The 23,436-nt window shown below is 48.8% G+C and overlaps 1 protein-coding gene across 2 annotated transcripts in view; it reads right to left on the bottom strand.

Moving 5' to 3' along the window:
* The window catches only part of DENND2A (DENN domain containing 2A), a 102,599-nt gene that overhangs the window by 7,245 nt on the left and 71,918 nt on the right, over positions 1 to 23,436 (bottom strand). For both annotated transcript variants that reach the window (XM_032643522.1, XM_032643521.1), the window contains 6 exons: positions 22,063 to 22,172; positions 21,044 to 21,113; positions 19,866 to 19,943; positions 16,093 to 16,233; positions 14,570 to 14,718; positions 1,600 to 1,777 (listed from right to left, as the gene is read on the bottom strand). In XM_032643522.1, the coding sequence (XP_032499413.1) occupies positions 1,600 to 1,777; positions 14,570 to 14,718; positions 16,093 to 16,233; positions 19,866 to 19,943; positions 21,044 to 21,113; positions 22,063 to 22,172 (726 nt within the window). The remainder of the gene's footprint in view (positions 1 to 1,599; positions 1,778 to 14,569; positions 14,719 to 16,092; positions 16,234 to 19,865; positions 19,944 to 21,043; positions 21,114 to 22,062; positions 22,173 to 23,436) is intronic.

Raw genomic sequence — 23,436 nt, 5'->3', positions numbered from 1 at the left:
AGGGACTATTATTGTTACCAGGGCTTCTGGGATACAGAGATGGACTCTTAGCCTTCTTCCTTCTTGGCACCCAGAGTGGCAGCAGGGCTGGGGGTGGAGGGGGCCATTTGTGGTTTCCTGACATTGCCACTGTAGCCACAAACGATGAAGAGGGGAGGTGGGGCAAAGGGCTTTCCAGAAACACACACTTTCAACACTGTAACTGCAGGCTGGGACATGTGTGGGCCACAGGCTGGACTCCCTGCCCTGTTCTCAGACTGGCTGAGGCAAAGCTGCTGTTTTTTAGCGTGTGGGTCACTGAGGAGGCGCCAGAGGCCACAGCCCCCCATCGTTCCCATTCCACTCGGTTCTGCCACCTCCCCACCCCCCAGGCCTCCCTCCTCCTACCTCCCAGTGACACACTTAGCCCTGTCATTTGTTTTAATGGGGTAGGAGGGGAGAGACCCAGAGGACTGGACCCAATGGGAGAGTAAGTCAAGCTACAGGTGCTGGGCTTCCATGAGTCAAGGCTTTCAGGCTAAAGCACCTCCCTCCTCCCTCCTCAGAGTGAGGCTGAGACCCAGAGCCACAACTAGGGTGAAGCAAGTGAAGGGCCTAGGGCACGAAACTTAAGGAGGCGCTCACTCATAGGATCAGGCAAGTGGCCGAGCCCCAGGCCTCAGCGTGGGCCACTGGCTCTGATGGAGGATGAGCAGGGGGCCTGGATGGCCACCATGATTGCACCAGCAGCGGGAATCATGGGCTCTGACACATGGCCCAGGAGTTAAGGGAGCGCTCTCCTTCCTTCTCACACCTTCTCCTGGGGTAGAACTGAGCCATTTGCGGGATTGAGGGTACCCAGGCAAACTCTTTGCAGTTCACAAACCCACACTCAAAGACCTGAGTCTGATGGTTAATATTTAACGGGACTTGGACTCTCTGGGCAATTAGAGGAGCTGCATCTGGGGACACGGGGAGGATTTCAGGCCCAGGGGTCCCCTGGGGGTTCAGGACTGCGCAGCGTCATTCAGTCCCCACGGTTCTGCTCTGACTGCTGGAGTTCTCAGTACACGGGGACAGACTATTTAGAGGAAGGGGCTGGGACTAAATAATCACAGAAATGCCAAGGGCTTTCCTCACTTGGATGCTAACTTGAAAATCCAGAACTCGATCATTAAAAACATTTTGGTTGTGGTCTTTTTAATTGATATGGAAAAGGACCTCCTTGTAGGAGCACAGTCTTTGTCAAGACTTCGTTATTAGCCCAAAGATAGTTTCCAGTTATTGTTAGCTCTTTGTGTGCTGTCTTCCCCCGGTGCTGCAGGGTGGAGAAGGGAAGGATAGGGCGGATGGCTATTTACGGATTAGGTGTATTAAAATCTGGGTAACTTGTTGATTGCTGCCCTTCTCAATGGGTATACATGGCAGTAGGTTCATTTAGAGGGGAAACCGAGTCTGCAGTCACTGAGGGTCTACTGAAGCCGACTTGGGGCGGCTAACTCCCAGACAAAGCTGTGGGGTCCCCCTGCTCCCTGACCCTGCCTGCTGGCAGAGCGACAGCCAGCACCTCCCCTCTGCCCCGCCCCACAGGCAGGGCACAGGGGACCTCCCTGAGCTCACCTCTTCCAGCGGCAGCTCCCTGAGCAGTGGCAGTGAGCTGGTGAGCAGCCCAATGAGGAAGGGGGTTGGCGAGCACACGATGTCGATCATGGCAGGTGGCAGCACGGGAATGTAGGTGTGCTGCCAGGTGAAGGGGTAGATGACTGCCACCATCGCGTGGCAGCACGTGGACAGGGTGCTGCAGTGGGGAGAGAGGGGAGAAAGGGCCGATTTAGGGGAGGTGGGCAGCCTCCACGGGGAAGCCAGAGAGAGCTGTTCACACTCCAGCTCCCATTCATTCCCTCTCCCTCCCAAAACACACCCAAACAACAAAAGCCTCTTTTCTCATGGGTACTCCTTCTCTTATTGAAGATACTTTGTATGCAAACACACAGTCTCTCCGCCAAGCATGAAAGCCTAGGTGTGATCAAGGGAAAACAGGGTAAGTCCTTCAGTATTCATGGGCAGCCGTCCGCTCCAAATGGCTCGGTTTGTGTAAAAGCGAAACTCACATACAGTTGCTTCTTGCCCAGAATCCAAAACACAGAAAAATAACAACATTCAGAGAAATAGTCTCTCTTAAAGCAGAATGATCATAATGTAGCCTTTTAAATATATATATATATATTTATTTATTTAGGCTGTGCTGGGTCTTAGTTGTGGCACATGGGATCTTTAGTTGCAGCATGCATGTGGGATCTAGTTCCCTGACCAGGGATCGATCCCAGGCCCCCTGCATTGGGAGCGTGGAGTGTTACCCACTGGACCACCAGGGAAGTCCCATAATGTAGCCTTTTATTGGCAAACGCTGGGCCTTATGAATCGTGCGTGATCCACAGCGCTTTGCTCAGTGCCTGGATTCAAACTCAGTTTGTTGAATGAAGGGTGGATTATTTGGGATTATCACTTTGCTATCAGTTCTGCGGAGCGGAGCCGCGGTGCAGTCATGACTGGCGGCCTTCCGAGATGAGTGAGAGCAGACTTTCTCTTCTTCCTTGCAGTCGTTTCTTATCGCTACTGAGCCTGCTCACAGCAGCTCCCCTCTCCTCTCATTCTAATATGCTGTTTCTAAAATGCTATGGGATTGGAAACTTCAGAAGCTTGTTAGAAATGTCTAAGGTAAGAATAAAACAAAAGTGAGGGCCCAGTGGATTCGTCTGTGAGTATACCAAGTCATCTTCAGGGCCATGTAACCAGCATTTCATTTGTTAGGACATCTTTTGAACATTTGCCCTGGTTCTCAGCTGTGCTCTGTTTACGTAACGTTGCAGGGAAGCTGAGTTCTAGATAAATGAATGCTCCTTTACTAGGTTCCCATGATGTCAGGCACCTATAATCTCATTGTCATAAAACTTTCCTGAGGCCGTTTAAAAAAATCACTTAGCTCTGGTTTACTTAAGGAAAAAGGAGGTAGATTAAAAGATATTGGCTAAGGACTTCCCTGGTGGTCCAGTGGTAAAGAATCCACCTTACAATACAGGGGATGTGGGTTTGGTCCCTGGTCGGGGAACTAACATCCACATGCTGCGGGGCAACTAAGACCATGCGCCACAACTACTGAGCTCCCACGCCTCAACTAGAGAGCCCGTGTGCCACAAAGTAGAGAGCGCAAGCGCCACAACTAGAGCGAAGTCCACGCCCCCCCAACAAAGAGCCTGCAATGCCTCAAAGAAGATCCTGCGTCTTAGCCGCAGCTAAGACCAACACAGCCTAAAAAATAAATAAATAAAATAAATATTTTTAAAAAATGAATTAAGCCAGGCAGAAAGAGACAAATATTGTTTGATTCCACTTATATGAGGGACTTAGGATAGGCCAATCCATAGAGACAGAGTAGAATAGAGGTTAGCAGGGGCTGGCGGAAGGGAGAGTGTTGCATTGTTGCTTAAAGGGTACAGAGTCATAGCTGAGATGATGAAAAAGCTCTGGAAAGGGATAGTAGTGATGGTTGCAAACACCGTGAATGTACTTAATGCCACTGAATCGTACACTTAAAAATGATTTAAATGGTAAATTTTATGGTTATGTATATTTTACTGCAATAAAAAAAGCAGGGCTTCCCTGGTGGCACATTGGTTAAGAATCTGCCTGCCACTGCAGGGGACACGAGTTCCAGTCCTGGTCCGAGAAGATCCCACATGCCAAATCGAACCCGCGTCCCCTGCATTGGAAGGCGGATTCTCTACCACTGGACTACCAGGGAAGTCCCTAAAATGTATTTCTTATTGGGGACTGCAGTAAAAAGGCTTGGAAGCCAATGATTTGGACGAGAGAACTGGTGGGGGCGGGGGGTGGAGACAGGTAGACAGTGATGGTTGAGTTGGAATTTTGACATTTACGTGTTTTACTAGGATGTTGGTTTTCATTTCCAAGTGACTAGAGGGAGTCCCTTAAAAGAGACCCTAAGAAGGAATTCCCTGAAGGAAGCCTTGTGCATGAAATCCACCTCTTTTTATAGCACATTTGTTGTTAAGTTCCTAAATATTACTTGGAGAAAGAGTGGATCATGCGATGGTCCAGTCCACAGACGCTGTCATCCATGGTCTCTTCAGCAAGTCTTTGAAACTCTCACTTTAGTCAATTCACTAAAGGAGAATAAAAATGCAGCACTCATGTTTAACAGTCCGTTTACAGGGGACTTCCCTGGTGGTCCAGTGGTTGAGAGTCTGCCTTCCAATGCAGGGGACGTGGGTCCGATCCCTGTCGGGGAACTAAGATCCCACATGCTGTGGGGCAACTAAGCCCATGTGCCGCAACTACGGAGCCCACACCACAACTAGAGAGCCTGCACCTAACTGGAGAGAAGCCCATGAGCTGCAACGAAAGATCTTGCATGCCGCAACTAAGACTCGATGCAGCCAAAAATAAATAAATACGTAAATACATAAATAAATATTAAAAAAAGAGTCCATTTACATTTCAGAGGTGTGATTTAAGCATTTTTGACTCCAGGGAAGTTATAGAATCACAAAATTTTAGTCCTGGAAGTGATTTTAGAGATGGAGTGCATTGTCTTTTGAATTTTATACTAACAAGCCCGAGGCTAAAAGAGGTTAAAGTAGGGACTTCCCTGGCAGCGCAGTGGTTAAGAATCCACCTGCCAATGCAGGGGACACGAGTTCCAGCCCTGGTCCGGGAAGATCCCACATGCCACGGAGCAACTAAGCCCATGCACCACAACTACTGAGCCTGCGCTCTAGAGCCCGCGAGCCACAACTACTGGAGCCTGTGCACCTAGAGCCCGTGCTCCACAACAGGAGAAGCCACTGCAATGAGAAGCCCATGCATCACAACGAGGAGTAGCCCCCGCTCGCCACAACTAGAGAAAGCCCGTGCACAGCAATGAAGACCCAACGCAGCCAATAAACAAATAAACAAATAAATAAAATTAAAATAATAATAAATAAATTAAATAAAAGAGGTTAAAGTAACCTCTGCATTCAGGATGCGGGGAGGGTGGGGACAGAGGAGTCCTGCAGACTTGGGGTGGTAAAGAGATACACACTGAGGAATGGAGGTACGAAGAGGCACGGCCAGAAGCCTCTGGGTTTTTCTCAGTCGCTGCAATAGAAAAATACAACTGTTTTTTTCCCAACTCAAAGAAAAGGCCTCCCGCCCTTCTGCTTTCTTTTGGCCTCATCCCTAGAAGGAGTAAGTCTAATGGGTTCTCCCTTCTCTGTGCTGCTGCAGCGCTTTGTGTCTCCTGGCTGAAGCCCTGCAGGGCCGGGGTTGGGGGACAGGGTGTGCCTGGCTTAGGTGCAGTGAGCGTGAACCAGCTGGACTGGGAAGGTGTTGGAACAAGTTGAGAAGATAATGATGAGCAACGCCGGAGCTAGATACATCGGGCCGGTGAATAAATGTCACGAAAAGAAAGAAGAAAGTCATTCATTTAACTGGAACGCAGGGAGCTAAAGGACAACTGTGCTCAGTTTGATGACAACTCACTGCGATGGCCTGTTGGCCATGTAGCCAGGTGCTGCCACTGTTTGTGATTTCTCCTAACAAGTGGTTTCTGTTTGTTTGTTTTTTGAATAGCCTGATTCGCTGCTGCAGCTGGGTCCCAATGTTCCACACCTGGTTCCCACTGCCACCTCGTTAGCTGGCACCTGTGGAACCCAGAGTGTCAGGAGCCACATGGCAGGTGGGCAGTGCTGGCAGCGTCACATCCCTCTTGCTTTCCAGCTCCACCAATATTCTAAACAAAAGTTCTGCCTCTTGAAACACTATAAGGAAAGGTCAGATTCTGTAAATAATACAGCTAGTGGCAGCTCTTCCCCCAAAATAAATGGTGGAAGAGCAAAGAAGGGGTTATTCTGAGTGTAGCCTGTCGAAATTTTATTCCCTGACTCATGAAGGCTAGAGGAGCCTTCCATGGGGGTGGGTCCTGCTGGGATTGGTGGTTTCTTAGGAACATGCAGAGAACAGTCTATGGTTCTGGGGATGCTAAGGATGACTCTTCAAGTTCGCTTGCCCCTTAATGTGTAGCCTTACTGAGCATCTGCTGGTTGGAGGACAGGCAGTGTTTCTGAAGGACGTCCTAGGAAGAGGGCCCTGGAAGCTGGCTTGCATTACAGTGGGGGTGGAGGACGGGAACATCAGGGCCTGCAGCTGTGATCAATTCCTACAAAAGCGAGGCGGGGGAGGAGATGCCCCAGTGGGAGGTTGCCTGGGCCACAAGGTTAAAAGATGGGCACAGGGGAGAAGGGTCAGGTCTCAGAATGCTTTGCCATTCTGTGGTGTTTCCTGAGGGTCAAAGCATCAGTCCAGAGACATCAGGATACACTTGTGACTGCTTAAGCTCTCCTGGAGAAGGCACTATGGTTCCGGTTGCTACAAAGCCCTTGTGCCCTACTTGGGGTTACTGTGCTGGGCAGCCTCCCAACTCTCCTAGCAACCAGTAAGAATCAAGCACAGAGCTTTCTCTAAGATGCTACCAGAAAAGTAAATGATGAGTTTCCAGAGTTGGACAGACCCCAGGAATTTGAAGGATGAGCCCATCAGCATCCCTTAGCATATTCCAAGCGAAGCGTTTCTCCTACTGTGCATCGATCCCAGGGACGTGAGTGAAAGGTAACTCGGATCTAGTCTGGGGCCTGGCGAGACCCCGGGAGGAGGTGGCTGCCGTACTTCCATTACTATACTTTCAAACCCTGGAGTAATGTGTCAGAGTTAAAAAGAACACAGCCTGGGCCTCAAGAAAACTGGGTCTGCTACTCTCTGTGTGATCTCAGGTAAAGCCCTTCTCCAGGCTTAGCTTCCTCATCTTTGACATGAGGAAAGTGGACGTTCCAGCTTTAACATCTACAAACTATGAACTATAAGAGAGAGAGAGGGCTTCCCTGGTGGTGCAGTGGTTAGGAATCCACCTACCAATGCAGGCGACACAGGTTCGAGCCCTGGTCTGGGAGGATCCCATATGCCGCAGAGCAACTAAGCCCGTGCGCCACAACTACTGAGCCTGTGCTCTAGACCCCGCAAGCCACAACTACTGAGCCCATGTGCCACCATTACTGAAGCCCGCACGCCTAGAGCCTGTGCTCCACAACAAGAGAAGCCACCGCAATGAGAAACTCGTGCACCGCAATGAAGAGTAGCCCCCGCTCACCGCAACTAGAGAAAGCCCGCGTGCAGCAATGAAGACCTAACACAGCCAAAAAATGAAAGGAAGGAAGGAAGGAAGGAAGAAAAGAAAAAGGAAAGAAAGAGAAAGGAAGGAAAGAAAGAAAGGGAAGGAAGGAAGGAAGGGAGAAAGGGAGGGAGGGAGGGAAGGAGGGAGGGAGGGAGGGAGGGAAGGAGGGAGGGAGGGAGGAAGGGAGGAAGGAAGGAAGGAAGGAGAGAAAGCCAGGAAGTGGAAATAGGAGCCAGGAGCTGGAAATAGCGACATTGAAAAGAACCAAGGCCTGTCATCGGAGGGTAATTCTATAGCTCATTAGCAGAGACAGGACAGACGAGCAATGGCAACACCTCACTCTGAGCAACTAATGGATACAAGTGTTGGAGAGTTTTTAAACTGCTGCAGTAAGGCCCCAAAAGACTACACACAAAACCAGCACAGCCTGGGAGGGATCTGAATCCAAGGGAAGAACTGGAGTACGCTTCCAGCCCGAGAATCTGTCAGTGATGGGTTTGGAGTAGAAGACAATTTGTGGCTATGCTACTGTCTAAATGTTGCTTCAAATGCTATCTTCTTGGTGTTTGTAGGCAAAAATAGGTAGTTAATATATAGTCAGTCTGATGGCATTGTGCTATTAAAGTTGCATTTTTCATAGCACTCTGCTGAATTAAATGTAGGTATCTCCCTGTCAGCCACTCTGAGGACCTCTGAAATAGTATTCTGGGTGCCAGACCACCAAGATGGCAGCTACTCACACTTTTGGGTAGGCCTTGGCAAGCTCACCTGCCTGGAGGGGGCAGGCCACAAACCCAACCTTTTTCTGAGATGGCAAACATTGCTGGTGCAACTGATTCCAGACAAGATAGGGGACCCCATTTAAGCTTACAGAAACTGATTAAAAATGAACCAAAAGGAACACACAACAAGATGAAGGTGCACAGCTACACATGGACTTACTTGCTTAGTTATCCCATGTCAAGGCCAAGGTTCAAACTCTAAATTTGTCAAGATTCGACCACCTAATCCTACTTATCATTAGCTAGAAGTCTGTCATTTGGCTTCTGGTCTTAATGCACTACAGAAAGATAAGAAGTAAATTTCTTGAATATTAAAAACTTCATCCTGGGACTTCTCTGGTGGCGCAGTGGTTGAGAATCGCCTGCCAATGCAGGGGACATGGGTCTGAGCCCTGGTCCGGGAAGTTCCCACATGCTGCGGAGCAACTAAGCCCGTGCGCCACAACTACTGAGCCTGTGCTCTAGAGCCCATGAACCACAACTACTGAGCCTGTGTGCTGCAACTATTGAAGCCCGCATGTCTAGAACCTGTGCTCCGCAACAAAGAGAAGTCACCGCAATGAGAAGCCCGCGCACCACAATGAAGACCCAATGCAGCCAGAAAATAAATAAATAAATAAATAAATAAATAAATAAATAAATAAAAACTTCAACCTGTCTACAGCTTTTGTACAAATTGTTTATGTGCAGCTCTGACTTTATTATTCAGCCCAGTTGTAGATTTGGCCAAAACTTTGGGAACTGAAATTAATAAACTAAAAAACAAAATGTTTATCATCAGAGAAATGAAGAAAGGGGTATAGGGAAATATTTATTTGGGTTGTTATGACAACAGAACAAGCCATCACAACAACATTCTTTCTTTTTCATCTGCTAAACTTTGGCTTGACAGAGCCTTAAGAAACACTCAGTGTCCACCCTAGAGATGAAACGGAGCAGAAATGTTATTCTAAATTCGATAGATTTTTGGCTCAACTTAAAACCCTTCTGTAACTCACACGGTGTTTGCCACGGCTCCCAGCTCTTCCCTCTTGCAGTGGGCAGCCGCAGCCGCGGTGCTGAGCAGATGAGTCGTGCGATGCGGAGGGTGCTGGTGGCAGTGACTACAGGCCTCAAGCAGGCTAACGTCCGCCCCGCGATGTCACGGGGCCACTCCCTGAGTTTGCAGCATGCCCTGTTCTCATGCCCTGCTCTGTGGTCTTAAGAAGACTGGGGCTACGGATGGCATTCGGGAGAGGCCTGCTTCTCGCTAAGCAGGGCTGGAACTCAGTGCATGTGCAGCCTGTAGAGAGTGGTGCCAGCTGATGAGGATGAAAGTACCGGCGGAACTCAGGCTGAAGGCTTTCTTCATAGACTTTCCCAGGTCAGACAGCTTGCGGCCAGCTACTTGTTTGTCATGGCCTGGCTGAAAAACACTTCAATCCCCTCTAGCTATTTTCCCATAAATCAGAACTAGACTGAGGCTGAGGCCTCCCAGAGGAGTACCCTTAGGCGGAGCGGAGGAGAGAAGGAGGGTTCTGGCTTTCTCCCTCAGTGACGTCACACCCACCATGCTTTTTGGTGGCGTTTCTGTGCTTCAATCATTAGCTAGGTCTCTGCCTCCCAGGTGAGGCAGACTTCTGTGCGCGCTCCCTGTTAGGGGAGGGGGCGCATCTGCGGGTCAGAGAGGCCCAAAAAGAGAAGGCCGTGCTGAGGCCCCCTCAGAAGAGGGCAGTTAAAGCTGCAAGAGGAGGTGCAGAGGGTACCCCCAGCTGCTGAACACAGGCTAGAGCAGAGGCCTGGGAATCCCATGAGAGCAGATCCACAACATGGTGTATATTTATCTTTAACCCACATAAGGTGAGGAGGGCCATTAGCGGAGCACTCACAGTGAGTTACCTCAGCATCTCACCGCCCTGAAGTGCCCACAATCAGAATCCCTCTAAGGGAAATGCTATTTAGATGGTTTCTACTGAACCAGATCCCTGGGGAGAGAAGTGGGCCTCCGTGAGGGTGGGGAGGGGCAGATGTCTGGTTATAGGGCTGACTTTCCCTCAGTAGCGCCTTCATAGAATCCCAGAGCATTTGAGCTAGAGGGGTCCCACTGGAATTACACAGTCTACTCCCCCACTTCACAGCTGGGCAGATGAGGTGGTTGTCCCCTGGGGCACTTTTTAAAAAAAAATTTATTTTATTTATTAATTTTTGGCTGCATTGGGTCTTCATTGCTGCACGCGGGCTTTCTCTAGTTGTGGAGAGCAGGGGCTACTCTTCATTGTGGTGCACGGGCTTCTCATTGTGGTGGCTTCTCTTGTGGCGGAGCACAGGCTCTCGGCGCACAGGCTTCAGTAGTTGTGGAGCTCAGGCTCAGTAGTTGTGGCTCGCGGGCTCTAGAGCGCAGGTTCAGTAGCTGTGGCGCATGGGCTTAGCTGCTCTGTGGCATGTGGGATCTTCCCGGACCAGGGATCGAACCCGTGCCCCCTGCACTGGCAGGCGGATTCTTAACCACTGCGCCACCAGAGAAGCCCTTTTTTTTTTGGTTTTTAAAAATATTTATTTATTTGGCTGCGCAGGGTCTTAGTTGCGGCATGTGGGCTCTTAGTTGCGGCACGTGGGATCTTTAGTTGCAGCAATGTGAGCTGTAAGTTGCAGCATGCATGTGGGATGTAGTGCCCTGACTACGGATCAAACACGGGCCCCCTGCCTTGGGAGCGCAGAGTCTTAACCACTGGACCACCAGGGAAGTCCCCCCTGGGGCGCTTTGGAAATCACAGGATGCCTGAGGGGGGATGAGTTCTGGGTCAGGAATTGAGGTGGGGGGACCTTAGTAAGTCCTGGAGTAAGATCGCTGGGAGGGCAGACACCAAGGAGCACAGTGCCAGGAGGCCTGGGGCACCCTGGTCCACAAAGTCAGAGAATATCATAGCTGGGAGAGACTTTGGAGGTCACCCAGTCCACCTGCCTCACTGGGGTCCCGGCTGGAAGGCTGAAGGCTGTAAGGGAGGGTGGGCCCTGGGGAGAAAAGCACAGATGTCTTAGCATCTTCAGGAGACAATTCTGGCCTGACTGCCAAGCACCAAGGGGGTCCTAATGGCATGTTTTTAAAAAGACTGTAGACGGACAGTCTCACAGACACTACCTCCCCGCCTCCCCACCCCAGACCACTGAGGCCTGCTCCACTTCCTCCTTTGCCCTGGAGCCAGCAGACCTTGTCTGAATCCCGGCCCTCCCACTGACCCCTCCCTCCCTTGAGCAAAGTGACTTAACCTCTGTGTGCTTTTTAGCTTCCTACTAATAGAACCTAACTGACTGAGTTGTCAAGAGCCTGAGAGAATACAGGCCCAACCCTTAGAGGAAGGAGCCTGGCCCAGGGCAGCTTCCAGCGTTCCCTGCTCTCATGGTTGCGCTGTTGTTATTCTCATCAGGTTCACTCACGCTGTGTTTCATTCTCTTCCTGCCTCAGAGCTCTCAAGGCCTTTCTTTCTTTATTTCCCCACCTCTTCAGGTCCACATGGAACTAGTGTTGGGTGGAAAGATAATTTATTGGGCAAGAGAGAGAACACTGAGCCATTTGTAACAGGACAATCATGGGCTGCTTCTGCGGACCATGAGACGACACTGAAGTCCCAGCAAGTCAGCGCTCCGAGGCGCCGGTCCCAGGCAAACCCTTGTTTCCTAAATGAGGAGACCTGGGGCCAACAGCTGAGGATGTTCAGGACTCCTCCCGATCCGGGAAGACCCCTCTTGTGTGATGAGAGATGGACGTGCAAGCCTGAATGTTGTAAAGGGTCTAAACATGTAACTCAGGTGTTTTGTACGCACATGCATGCACGGGCACACACTGATTAGTGCACCATGGCCTGGCTCCGGACCCAAAGAAGGCGCCAGAATTATCCATGTCCCTGCCCCCGCCTCCTCCCCTACAAAAACCCCGTCTCCTCAGTGCCCCACGCCTGGCAGCTGCCGCAGAAGGAAACAGCCAGTGGGCAGTAAGGGTCTATGGCGAGAACTGCGCGCAGCAGCTACAGCTGGTATTTCACGCTCTCGTGGGTGTCTGCTGCTTGAAGAGACTAAATCTCTCAGGGCAGAGTGCCAGGCACCATAGCAGGTGGGGTGATGAGAGAAACAACCAAGTCCCTCTAATCAGAACACCGCGGTGACTTGTCTCCTGCCAGAGCAGGAGGGGAGGGGGCTGGGAGGACCGACCAAGACCCAGGGCAGGGCAGGCTCCATTCTCAGGGATGGGGTCCCTTCACCGTCCATTGTCTCTCACTACAGCAGCTCCGTGTGAGGGGATGCCCAGAGTTCAACCTGTCAACCCAGAAATCTGTCCAGGGACAAGGTAGAGGTGGCCAAGTCCCTTCCCAGACATCTCTGTCCTAAGTACTTCCCGGTGTCTTGGTGCCCTGAGCCTCTGACACATGCCCTCTGTTGCCCTGCAGGGATGCTCTGGTCCTTGATGAGGCTCCCCTCCCTTTCTGTTCCCAGCTTCTCTTTCATTGTACCTTCATGAGAAAGACAGGTGATACTTTCTGTTCTCCTTCCCCCTGAAGAAAGCCTGGATTAGGGCCGGGGCCACAGGCCCTGGTGGCCACTCCTCTAGAGGCACGCCCACCTTCTCAGACATTTTCTCAGGCTGGACCCTTCCCGAGCCTAACATCTTTAAACCAGAAGCAAGCGCCTCAAGGGACTGTTTGCCCCATCTCCACTCCTGGTAATAAGCCTTCTACTCCTTGCCTAGGTCTTTCTGAGATCCATCATTTTCCCCTCCCCCAAAGGAAAGCCTGAGAATTCTACAACTAAAGACAGTGGGGGAGTGGGGGATGGTAGGGCTTCCAGAGAATACAGACAGTTACTCGAGTGCTGGTGAAATCCCATCCTGGTCACGGAAGGGTTATTTCTCAGCCTTAGCTTCCAGAGCCCTAACCCAGAGAACTCTCTGGTCCGAATTCCCCAGTGCCCAGGGAGCTTGGAGAGCTGCCTGGCGCCCAGCACCAGCTGCAGGCTATAGGCAGGGCCTGCTTCCTGAGCTGACAAAAGTACACAGGGAGTACAATAACTATGACATTAAAAGTGAATAGCGGGCTTCCCTGGTGGCGCAGTGGTTGGGAGTCCGCCTGCCGATGCAGGGGACACGGGTTCGTGCCCCGGTCTGGGAAGATCCCACATGCCGCGGAGCGGCTGGGCCCGTGAGCCATGGCCGCTGAGCCTGCGCGTCCGGAGCCTGTCCTCCGCAACGGGAGAGGCCACAACAGTGAGAGGCCCGCGTAACGCATAAAAAAAAAAAAAAAAAAAAAAAGTGAATAGCTAGCTCAAAGGCAGGGTGGGAGCAGCCTGGGAGCAGCCAAGTGGCTGCCGTCCAAAGGGTAGCATCATCAAGATGACCAGATGGGCTGCGGCGGAGAGAGGGCTGGATTCCATTTCCCACCACGCCTCCTGAGGGACCCCACATTCATACACCTTGTCCTTTCCATTCTTCTTTCCCTTTTCGTCTTCCTCCCTTTTGTTTTCTAGAGTGGAGAGTCATATTTCCTCTCCAAACCACAGTTCTCTAAGTTTTGTGTTTTGGTATTTCTTCTTTCCAGATGGACTCTCAGCTGGCCTCCCTGCCTCTCCTGGTCGGTTGGCCCACCTCTAGCTGGGCCCCATATCTCAGCCCTTCCTGGAATTGCAGCCACCACTTGTGCAACTATGTCCTCAGTTCCAAAGCGAGGAAGGCTCTGATTCAGTATTTTGAAATGATGAAAATGCCAGGAATTTTTCTTTTTTAAAGTTCAGAATTAACCCAAATCCCTACTTGCATCTCCTTCAGGATCTTCTTTGATTTGTGGCCTGGGCTTTGCAAATCACTTATGTGACCACGAGGATGTGGGCGCATCCTACTGGGCAGTGAGTGTGTGTGTGTGATTTACGTTAGTACTGAGAGGAAGGGATGCCTTCGGCTGTGTCTTTGCTTTCCATCACGGTCCTGCAGCCCTCCAAGAACCAGGCCTTGCCCATCTCTGCCAGTTCCTGGCTTTCCTCTGGGCTTTCCTCTCTGCTCAGCTACACTGAGCTGCTTTGCAAGTTCCTGAAGGCGATGCTCTTGGCCTCCCGTCTCCCTGCCTTTGTTCAGAGAGCTCCTTTTGCCCGGAATGTGCTTTCTACTTGCTCTTCATCTTAGGACACAGGGAGCTCGCCTCCACTGGGAATGAGCACCCTCCTCGGTCTCCGGAATGCTCTGCCTCTAGTCAGCCTTTACAACATGCTGCTGGGTGGTCTGTTTACCTCTCCATCCCCCGCCTTGGACTGAGGCCTCTTTGAGGACAGCTCTGTGTCTTTAATGCCTCTTTCCTTAGCACATGGAAGGGTGCCCAGCACAAAGCAGAATGAGTGAAAAGTAGACCAAGTACCAGAAGAGTAGTGCACAGAAGTGCGGGCTCACCTCACTTTACACAACTGGTGTGCCTCACAAACCTCCGGCCTTAGTTGTCCACTGACTCACTCCCCTTCTTCAGAGGAGCTGCCTCTGCAATCCCAGGCAGTCCCTACCCCACAGATTCCAGACAGTGTGAGACGCCCGCCGCTCAAACACCTTAGCAGGAGTAGCCACGGGTGGTACCTGAGTTTGTCTGCGATGAAGATGACCCTCCTTTCCAGAAGCAGGGAGGCAAAAACACAGAGCAGGTGTCGGACGCTGAGACAGGAAAAGAGAGACTCAAAGTCCACGTGTTCGAGCCGGGAGTCCAGAGGGCGGCACAGTTCAATCACCTGCCAGGAAACAGGAGCAGCATGAGGGGGGCTGGGCCTCTCACACGCAGTGCAGACCTGGGGCTCTGCGATCTGCAGCAGGGGTGGCCCACTGCCAGTGGAAAAGGGAAAGAGAAAAAAAAGGAAAACAAAAGGGACTGGGAAAAGAAAGATCGCAGGAGATTGGGGAAGGAGGTGTGTTTGGTAGGGACTCAGTCTCACAGCTGCGTGTGAGGACAGTTTGGACGCAGGTGGGAAGAGAGGACTGCAGAACAAGAGGCCCTCGGCCCAGGATGGTTGGAGACCCTCCTTGTCGATAACATATCTGGAGCCCACACAGGGAGTTCTATGACTGTTGAGGTCCTGTCCCTTGCAGTCCCACAGCAAAGTGTCTCCATCTCACATGGGAATCACAGGCTCACGCAGAAGGACCAGCAGATCCAAGCGCCTCTTTCAAGACTCACCTCCTCTAGAAGGTGACTCGTATTGAACTCAACCCCATCCTGGCCCCTTCCCAGTGATGGCTCTTCCAGCTTGTATGCTTAGTGTGCGTACCTTCTCACTCCGTACTTGCTGAAATGTTCCTGAGTCCAAGTCATTACTCACGTGCTGGATTTTCTTTTTAAATAGCTGACTCCTTGGTGAGCAGAGACTGGCTTCTACTCTCAGCATGGCACCTGCCTGGTGCTGCCCAGACAGTGGGGCTCACTAAGGTTGACACCCCCATGGCCAAGCCACCTGCGTCTGTAGGGGTAGTCTAGGATTCTCCAGCAACAGGGGGACTGCTCCTCTCTGTGCTGGGAAGTTGGGTTGTTCCAGAATATCCCAGACACATCCTCATCCTTCCCCTGTCCCCAGAGGTGACCTGCTCTTCCGAGGGCCTTTAGAACTGGAGACTCAAGGCTGAATGGGATCTGCTCTCTGATATCCACAGAGTCACACACAGGGAATGGGAAGGATGAAAACAAGCTCTGGCGTCAAATCCCAGCCCAGCCAAGGAAAGGGACGTGCTTCAAAGTCTAGGATGAATAAAAAGTAGTACCTGAGCTTATCTTCCCTGAAAAGAATCTGCTTTACACTATAAAGTGGTAGAGGTGATGCAGACCAAAAACCTGAATAGGTTTAAATACGATTTATGAAGGCAGTAGCCTAATAAGAGAAGCTAAAGATGTTCACTGCCCTGGCACAGTTCTGAGCCAGAATCCTGGGCTGGATGGACTGGACTTAGGGTGGAATTTATGATACTCTTAGAAATGGGTGATCTGGGGCAGCCTGAGGAGCAAGAGGACATCGCTGAATATGACAGCCCACTGGAAGCCAGCCCCTGGGATCACTGGGACTTGGCCACAGTCTGGGCTACTCCCCCCAGGACAGGAAAGGACTCTGATGGCTTACCTCAGTTCCTGATCCTGGCAAGAAGTTCTTGACAACAATGGTTTTGCCCAGGGCTGGGAAAGGGGCTTCCATGACGCTCCTCATGAGAGGCTGGACCAGGGCGGGAGAGATGCCTCGTCGTTTTTCCACCTCATCCAAGATCTGCAAGGGGCAGAAAAGCAGCTCAGCTATCCTGAAGTCAGGTCATCAAGGTGTAGCTCTGTTCCAGATGAAGTGGGCCTGCCACAGAGGCTGAGGAATTGTGGGGAAGCCCGTTGTCCTCATCAGGCCAAACAAAGTCTCTTTCACCTTGTGTGTTAGGGCCCCAATTCTCTCCTCTATGCAGCCCCTCTTTTTCCATGTGACTCTGTAATTTCTCCCACTAAAGGGGTGAAGTATAGTTTCTTGCCCCCTTGACTTTGAAAACTGTCCTGTTTGTCACACAGGTATGGCCATGTGACTTACTGGATTGATATATGCATTCTCAATGGGAAGAATAGCACCCCCAAAGAGGTAAAAATTGGTTTGGGGGTTGGTGGTGAAAAACTTAGATATTGTGAGGGTTTATAGCCTTCTAAGGTGCCATAGTACATAAACAGATATGCGATATATCTATGGAATTAAAATTTCTCTGGGGGGGGCACTTCCCTGGTGGCACAGTGGTTTAAGAATCTGCCTGCCAATGCAGGGGACACGAGTTTGAGCCCTGCTCCAGGAAGATCCCACATGTCGCGGAGCAACTAAGCCCATGCGCCACAACTACTGAGCCTGTGCTCTAGAGCTCACAAGCCACAACTACTGAGCCCATGTGCCACAACTACTGAAGCCCGTGCGCCTAGAGCCCGTGCTCCATAACAAGAGAAGCCACCGCAATGAGAAGCCCTCGTACTGCAACAAAGAGTAGCCCCCGTTCGCCACAACTAGAAAAAGCCCGCGCACAGCAACAAAGACCCAATGCAGCCAAATAAATAAATAAATAAATAAAATTTAAAAAAAAGTTTCCCTGGGGGGTAGCCATTTGGGCAACACAAACCAAAACCAATGAGATACCACTTCATACCCATTAAGATGGCTGAAATAAAACACAGGTAACAGGTATTGGTGAGGAAGTGCAGAAATTGGGACCCTCATACACTACTGGTGGGAATGTAAACTAGTGAAGTTTTTCTTTTGAAAACAGTCTGGCAGCTCCTCAGAAAGTTAAACATAGAGTTACTATATGACCCAGCAATTCCACTCCTAGGAATTTAACAAAGAGAAATGAGAACATGTTCACATGAAAACTTGCACACGAATGTTTATAGGGCATTATTCATAGTAGTCAAAAAATGGAAATAACCTGAATGTCCATCAACTGATGAATGATAAACGAAATGAGATATTCATATAGTGGGATATCATTCAGCCTTAAGCAGGAATAAAATACTGGTACGTGCTACAACATGGATGAACCTTGAAAACACTGTGCTAAGTGAGATAAGCCAGACACAAAGGGACAAATAGTGTATGATTCCACTTACATGAGATCCTAGAGTCGAATTCATAAAAGAGACAGAAAGTAGAGTAGAGTGGTGGTTGCCAGGGGCTGGGGGAGGAGGGAACAGAGAGTTAGTGTTTAATGGGTACTGAGTTTTAGTTTGAGGAGATGAAAAAGTTCTCGAGAGGATGGTGGTGACAGCTGCACAGCAATGCGAATAAACAAAATGCCAATCAATTGTGCACTTAACAATGGCTAAAATGGTACATTTTATGTTATGTATATTTTAGCACAATAAAAAGACAAAAAATTAAAAATAATTCCATGGGGAGGGGAGGCAATTGAGAAAAAAATATCTAAAAAGGCTGCTTAGGGGATCAATAATGAGAAAAAGGTTGAGGACGACTGTGCCAGCAGAATGACGCAGAAGTGACAGTGGGCCAGTTCTAAGCCCAGGCCTTAGGAGGCCTGCCTTATGTGTTTCTGCTCGCCCTCTCATGCCCCTGCCACAGCTGCGAGAAGAGCACGCATGGGACAGCTTACTGTCTAAGGGAGGTGACAGATGTGTGAGCCAGACCCGCACCCAGACTTGCAGCCTTAAGCACAGTCCAGCCAGCCTAGATCAGCCAACCCCCAGCCTACTAGCAGCACATGAGTGAGCCCATGGAGACCGGCAGAGCCAAACCCCAGCTGCCTGCCCCTCTGTGAGAGTAAATGATGGCTGCTTTATACCATGGTCGTTTGTTACATAGCATTATTGTAGCAATACTTCTGCCTTTCTTCAGAGATTCTGAGAGCTGTTCTTATCCATGATTCCTCTTTCTGTACTAAAGGACAATTTGCCATTTTAGTTATCCTTGTCCCTCACCTAGAAATAGCTTGAGATTTTGGAATCATTTAGCCAAAGCTCTGTCTATGGTTCTATGCTGAATATCTGCTGTGTGATCTTTGGCAAGTCTTCATACTACAGTCTTAAAACATATGCTGTCACAAAACTGACATGAAAACGCAGGACTGTGCACCACACGAGTATGTGAGGATGTCTACTTGCTCTGCACCCCCTGCCCATGACATAGCAATGCAGCTTATGTGAACCCCAAAGCTGCCCCTGGGTGCTGGGCTACCTCACATCAGCTGTTTGCTCCTAGATTCATAAGCATTCTTGCAACAACAAGGGCTATGACCTACAGCCTTATTTCCATGTTTAAACAAACCCATGTTGAAGATTGGCATGAGCAGCAATGCATATCTGTGCTGCAGCTTGTAAATGACTGACTTTAATGTACAATGATTACCACTTCACGTGGAGTGGAGGTAAGACCATGACTCAGATTACACTGATAACATTAACTACCTCAGACTTGCATACAAGTTCTACCGTGGCAAGAGGTCACGCTACATCAGTATAATTCAGGCTTCCTCTGAGTTCAGGAGGAGGGTGGGCAGGAGGGAGACTTTTGTTTCGGAATGCTTTTAGGGAGTGTTGCTTACATCCGTGGAGAGCAGATGTGGGACTTCAATTCTCTAAAAGAAAGCTCAGACTGAAATACGTGCTCAAGAAGGATTTTAAAAAAATTTATGGAGGGACTTCCCTGGCGGTCCAGTGGTTAAGACTCCAGGCTTCCACTGCAAGGGGCATGGGATCGATCCCTGGTTGGGGAACTAAGATCTGCATGCTGTGTGGTGTGGCCAAAAAAAAAAATTTATGGATTATATATTTAGGTCTGGTTAACACAGGAAAAACGTTGACTTATACCTAACTTTTGAGATTGGCATCATATAGCATAGTAATTATCTCCTACACACCATTCCGGAATACTTGGGTGGGTAAGCCAATTCACCACGGCAATCCCTATGTCTTGATATATTGGCTCATTTTCCAAAAAGAAGGACCAAATTATACTAAGATTTTGATAGAGCACTCTTGCGATAACAAATCTTGCACACACACAACAGATATACACACACGACACATATACACAACACACAATGTGACAAAAGATAATGCTTAAGAGAAGGAAATTAAAACGTATGGAATATTCTGGGGAGATCCTCTGCCCCTCCCATCATCAACTGCAATGACTTTGACCTTCTCCCCTCCCCCACTTTCTGGGCCACAACCTTCATCAACTCATTTCCTGTCCTAAAGTTTAGAGAATAGATGAGGCTCAAGGAAGGGAGGAGGAAGAAGTGGGAAGGAAAACAGGTGGGGGAATAAGAGGATAAAAGTCACACGAGTTAGGGTGTCTCCTGTGTCCTCCTGGGCCCTGCCCTGCATTCCCTCCCTCCCTTCCTTCTCTGAGGCCCAAGTCCTCACCTTCGAAAAGAGGCTGAAGCATCCCAGGCGGCTCACGATGCAGTAAACTTCAGGGAGACGCTTTCCTTTGCCACCAGGCTTTTTGGAGTGAAACACAAGGAAATCATGAGTGTTACCAATCTCAGGGGAGGAAAGACCCCAAATGTTTTTAACATGGTGCCTATTGTTTCCATACACCATAGCTTTTAAAAATCAGTGAGGTAAGCAGTTACCAATACCCCGTCTTATAGGTGAAAGCACTTCTGGTTACGCAGACATATTTTTTAATTCTCCCAAAGGGACCAAATCAAGAGTGTTGTGCACATAGCAGGTGCTCAATATGGCCTATAGCACCATAAAATAAGGAATCTTAACTTGTTTACCCATACCATTGTAATTCCTCCCAAGGAAATTATTTATTCTTTATCATTATTATAATAAGTCAGAATGAGAAATCATTTCTGAAAATCCTTTTTGGAAACTGACTTTTAATTTTCAAAACAAAAAAGGAAAACAATCTCAACACTTAAACTCTAAAGTAATTATATCAACAAAATTTATTATCCCACTTAACTTTTTCGATTATTATCCATACTTTTTATTCACTAACTACTAAACAGCCACTATGTGCCATGCATTATTCTTGACTATATTAGCCTATTTATAAAAAGACTAAAATATACTCTCGGTGGAAAATGATTTGCCACTACAGAAGATCGCCCCCAAAATGGGCCTCAAAAAGACCAGTTCTTAAATGTTTTGGCAAAATCATTTCATTGAAATAAGTTTCTGACTTTTATAGGTTAATGTTCTGAAGGAGACACTTAAATTATTTGCGTCATAAACAACAAAGCCATCCTTCTTCTGCCCTAACAACTATTATGAACGTTCTCTGTAAGCTCTCAAAGTCTGTTTAGCACACTTTATTAGAAAGGACATTTGGTTTGAGGACAGAAAGGTCATTTATTTGGCAGGGAAAACAATGGAGAGAGTATTTTCTTTCCAAAGGAGACAGACTATGTTCCCTCTACCAGTAAGACTCACGTGGACCCCCAAATATTCCTTCCTGTTTTTAACTGTCCCGGTAAACTTGCTACACCTCCTGTCCCTTCTCGTGTGGCACGTGGTGAGTGAGACCTCAGGAAGCCAGCGCCGGCTCTGCACAGAGCTCTTGCTGACTGAGAGCAGGACGTACTGACCAGCAGTCTTCGGCAGTAACCGAACCTCCTGCTCCCATCTTCTCCAGTTAAGACAAACGAGAATGTTTCACTGTGGTTGGGAAAACGAAAGCGCGTTACAAAGCAAAACAAAACTAAAGTCACATCGCGTTGAGCAACCAGGGGACATTCTGGAGGAGGCTGTCAAAAAGGGCTGCTCGCTGTCTGGCTTGTCCATCTCTGGGCTGGGGCTCCGGTCACCTACAGCTTTGGAGTCTGTGTCAGGGACAGGGAGATCTAAAGTGTCGCTGCGTCCTGAGAGGAAGTGAGGAATTTTCTTTTCACCCTGAGCCCTCATATAATCCTATCACCTGGGCCATCCCATTGCATGCACACAGCAGTCATTATCTGAGCCCGGGAGTGAGGTGGCATCTGCTGATCTAGGGATGTGCCTCAGCGAGGGAGCAGTGGAAGAGTGGGACACTTCTGTGCCCCTCTCGGAACTGCCCCTTGCGTGGCTCTCCTAGGCACTGTCTGTGCAGGCCAGCCCGAGGCCTGGACCGTCCCTAAAGACTGCTGGGCCAACTTCAAGGAACTCAGTATCCCTCAAACACTTAGGATTTGGAGTCTCCTGAGTTTGGTCAGTTACTGAAACATCTGATAAAAAAATATCGGTATCCAACAACATGGATTAAAGCAGAAATGTAAACTTACCACAATCCGAGTAACAGCTGGATGGGCTACTGAAGAAATATTTCCAGAGCACTGGACAAGTATTAGTGACGGGCAATGTTTTCCTAGGCTATGAATTACCTTATTGCCCATCACGTCAGCTTATGAAACACACTCCCAGGTGGAGCGGGAGATCTGGGAATCTGCATACTTAGCAAGGTGGTTCTTGTCTCCAGGAAAGTTTTAAAAACACCTGTGGAGGAAACTGCTACACTCGGGCCCACCAGGATCACTTAACAGTAGGACCGACTTATGGGGTCTACCATCTATGACCCCCTCTAGTTCTTGCTTCAGTCTTTGCAGGAGGGGAGGGGGATGCCAGCACATACCTGGTAAACTGCTGGACAGGAGTCCAGTCCTTGGCGTCAGGGAAACAGAATTGGGGGATAGCCTTCAGCTGGTCCTCAGCTTCTCTCATGAACTTGAAAGACCTTTCTAACTGCAGGCAGAAGGGCGAGAGAAGATTGGAGAATAAACCCCAGCACCGGAGAGTAAGGCAGATGCTTGGCAAGAGCTCATCTCCCACCTTCCTGAAGTTATGACTGCCACCTTAATCTCCACTTTGAGGAGGGTTTGCAGCTCAGTCTGCTTGGGGCTTTTTGTCCCCAGGGCAGTTCCAACTATAATCTTATGGGGGAAATGAGGAGAAAATAAGTGTGCTTTAGAGAAATGTTCTCTATGCAGAACATTCTGGAATGTAAGTATTTTAATCAATAAAGAAACGCTGTCACAGCAATCCCTTCCAAACCGGAGACTCATGAATCTGCAAGGCAGAACCTCAAATCCAGTTTTCTGACCTCTGGGCCCAGGCAAATGCGCCCCTCCTTGATCTAGGCAAAGAGGTTTTACAACACTTTTTAGTGACTACATCCAGCTAAATTACATTATATGGTGAAATTTAACTCATTTCAGGAAGTCTTTGAATGTCAGAACTAAAGGAAAACTAGATATCATCCAGCCTGACCTTCTTATTTTAGAGATAAGAAAATAAGCCCCGGGAAGTTAAGTGATTTGTCCATGATCACACAGCTAGTATGGAATCTAGTAGAGAATCAAAATGATCTTAATCTCTAGCCTGTCTGTCTTTCTCTCTCTCTCTGATTTATCTGACTTATCACAGACTGGATGAACATCATCTCATTTCAAAATGGAATGAATCAATAAAGTCTGATTTAGAGATGATATTTAAAGCCACGAGTCTGCTTGTTCTGTGTCTGAACAGGTTACCTGCGCTAAAAAAAAGCATCCCATTCTGTTGGACAGCAATGCAGATGCAGTTAACCATACTGTACTTCACACATGGAGATGTTGGGACGGTGCATTTCATGTTATGTGTGTTTTTTTTGTCTCAGTTGAAAAACAAAGGCACTCTAGGTATAAGTTTGGGATACAAAAAGGAATAGTTTATAATTAGCACAGTTAGCTTATACATTGGTACTTCTAATGTGTTGGGAAGAATTGTTGGCTTTTGTTGTGTTGTTGATGATAGGTTTACACTTGTTAAATTTCCTTTATAAACAGTTAAAGAAAATAAATTATGCTAAAATTATCTTCAGTCATTTGAAATATCAGATATTTGAAGTGAGTGGAGTATGAATTTCTAAAGTTACGAAATTGTAATGTCTAACCTAAATTCTTACTAGAATATTTTCCATAATTTCTTATTTTGTTTCTCATAGTTTGCCATTGGCCTCCACCTTAAA

Source organism: Phocoena sinus, chromosome 9, assembly GCF_008692025.1.
Source record: "Phocoena sinus isolate mPhoSin1 chromosome 9, mPhoSin1.pri, whole genome shotgun sequence".
Lineage (NCBI taxonomy): Eukaryota > Metazoa > Chordata > Mammalia > Artiodactyla > Phocoenidae > Phocoena > Phocoena sinus.
The sequence above is the reverse complement of the archived record's forward strand: the minus strand, read 5'-3'. Positions and strand labels throughout refer to the sequence as shown.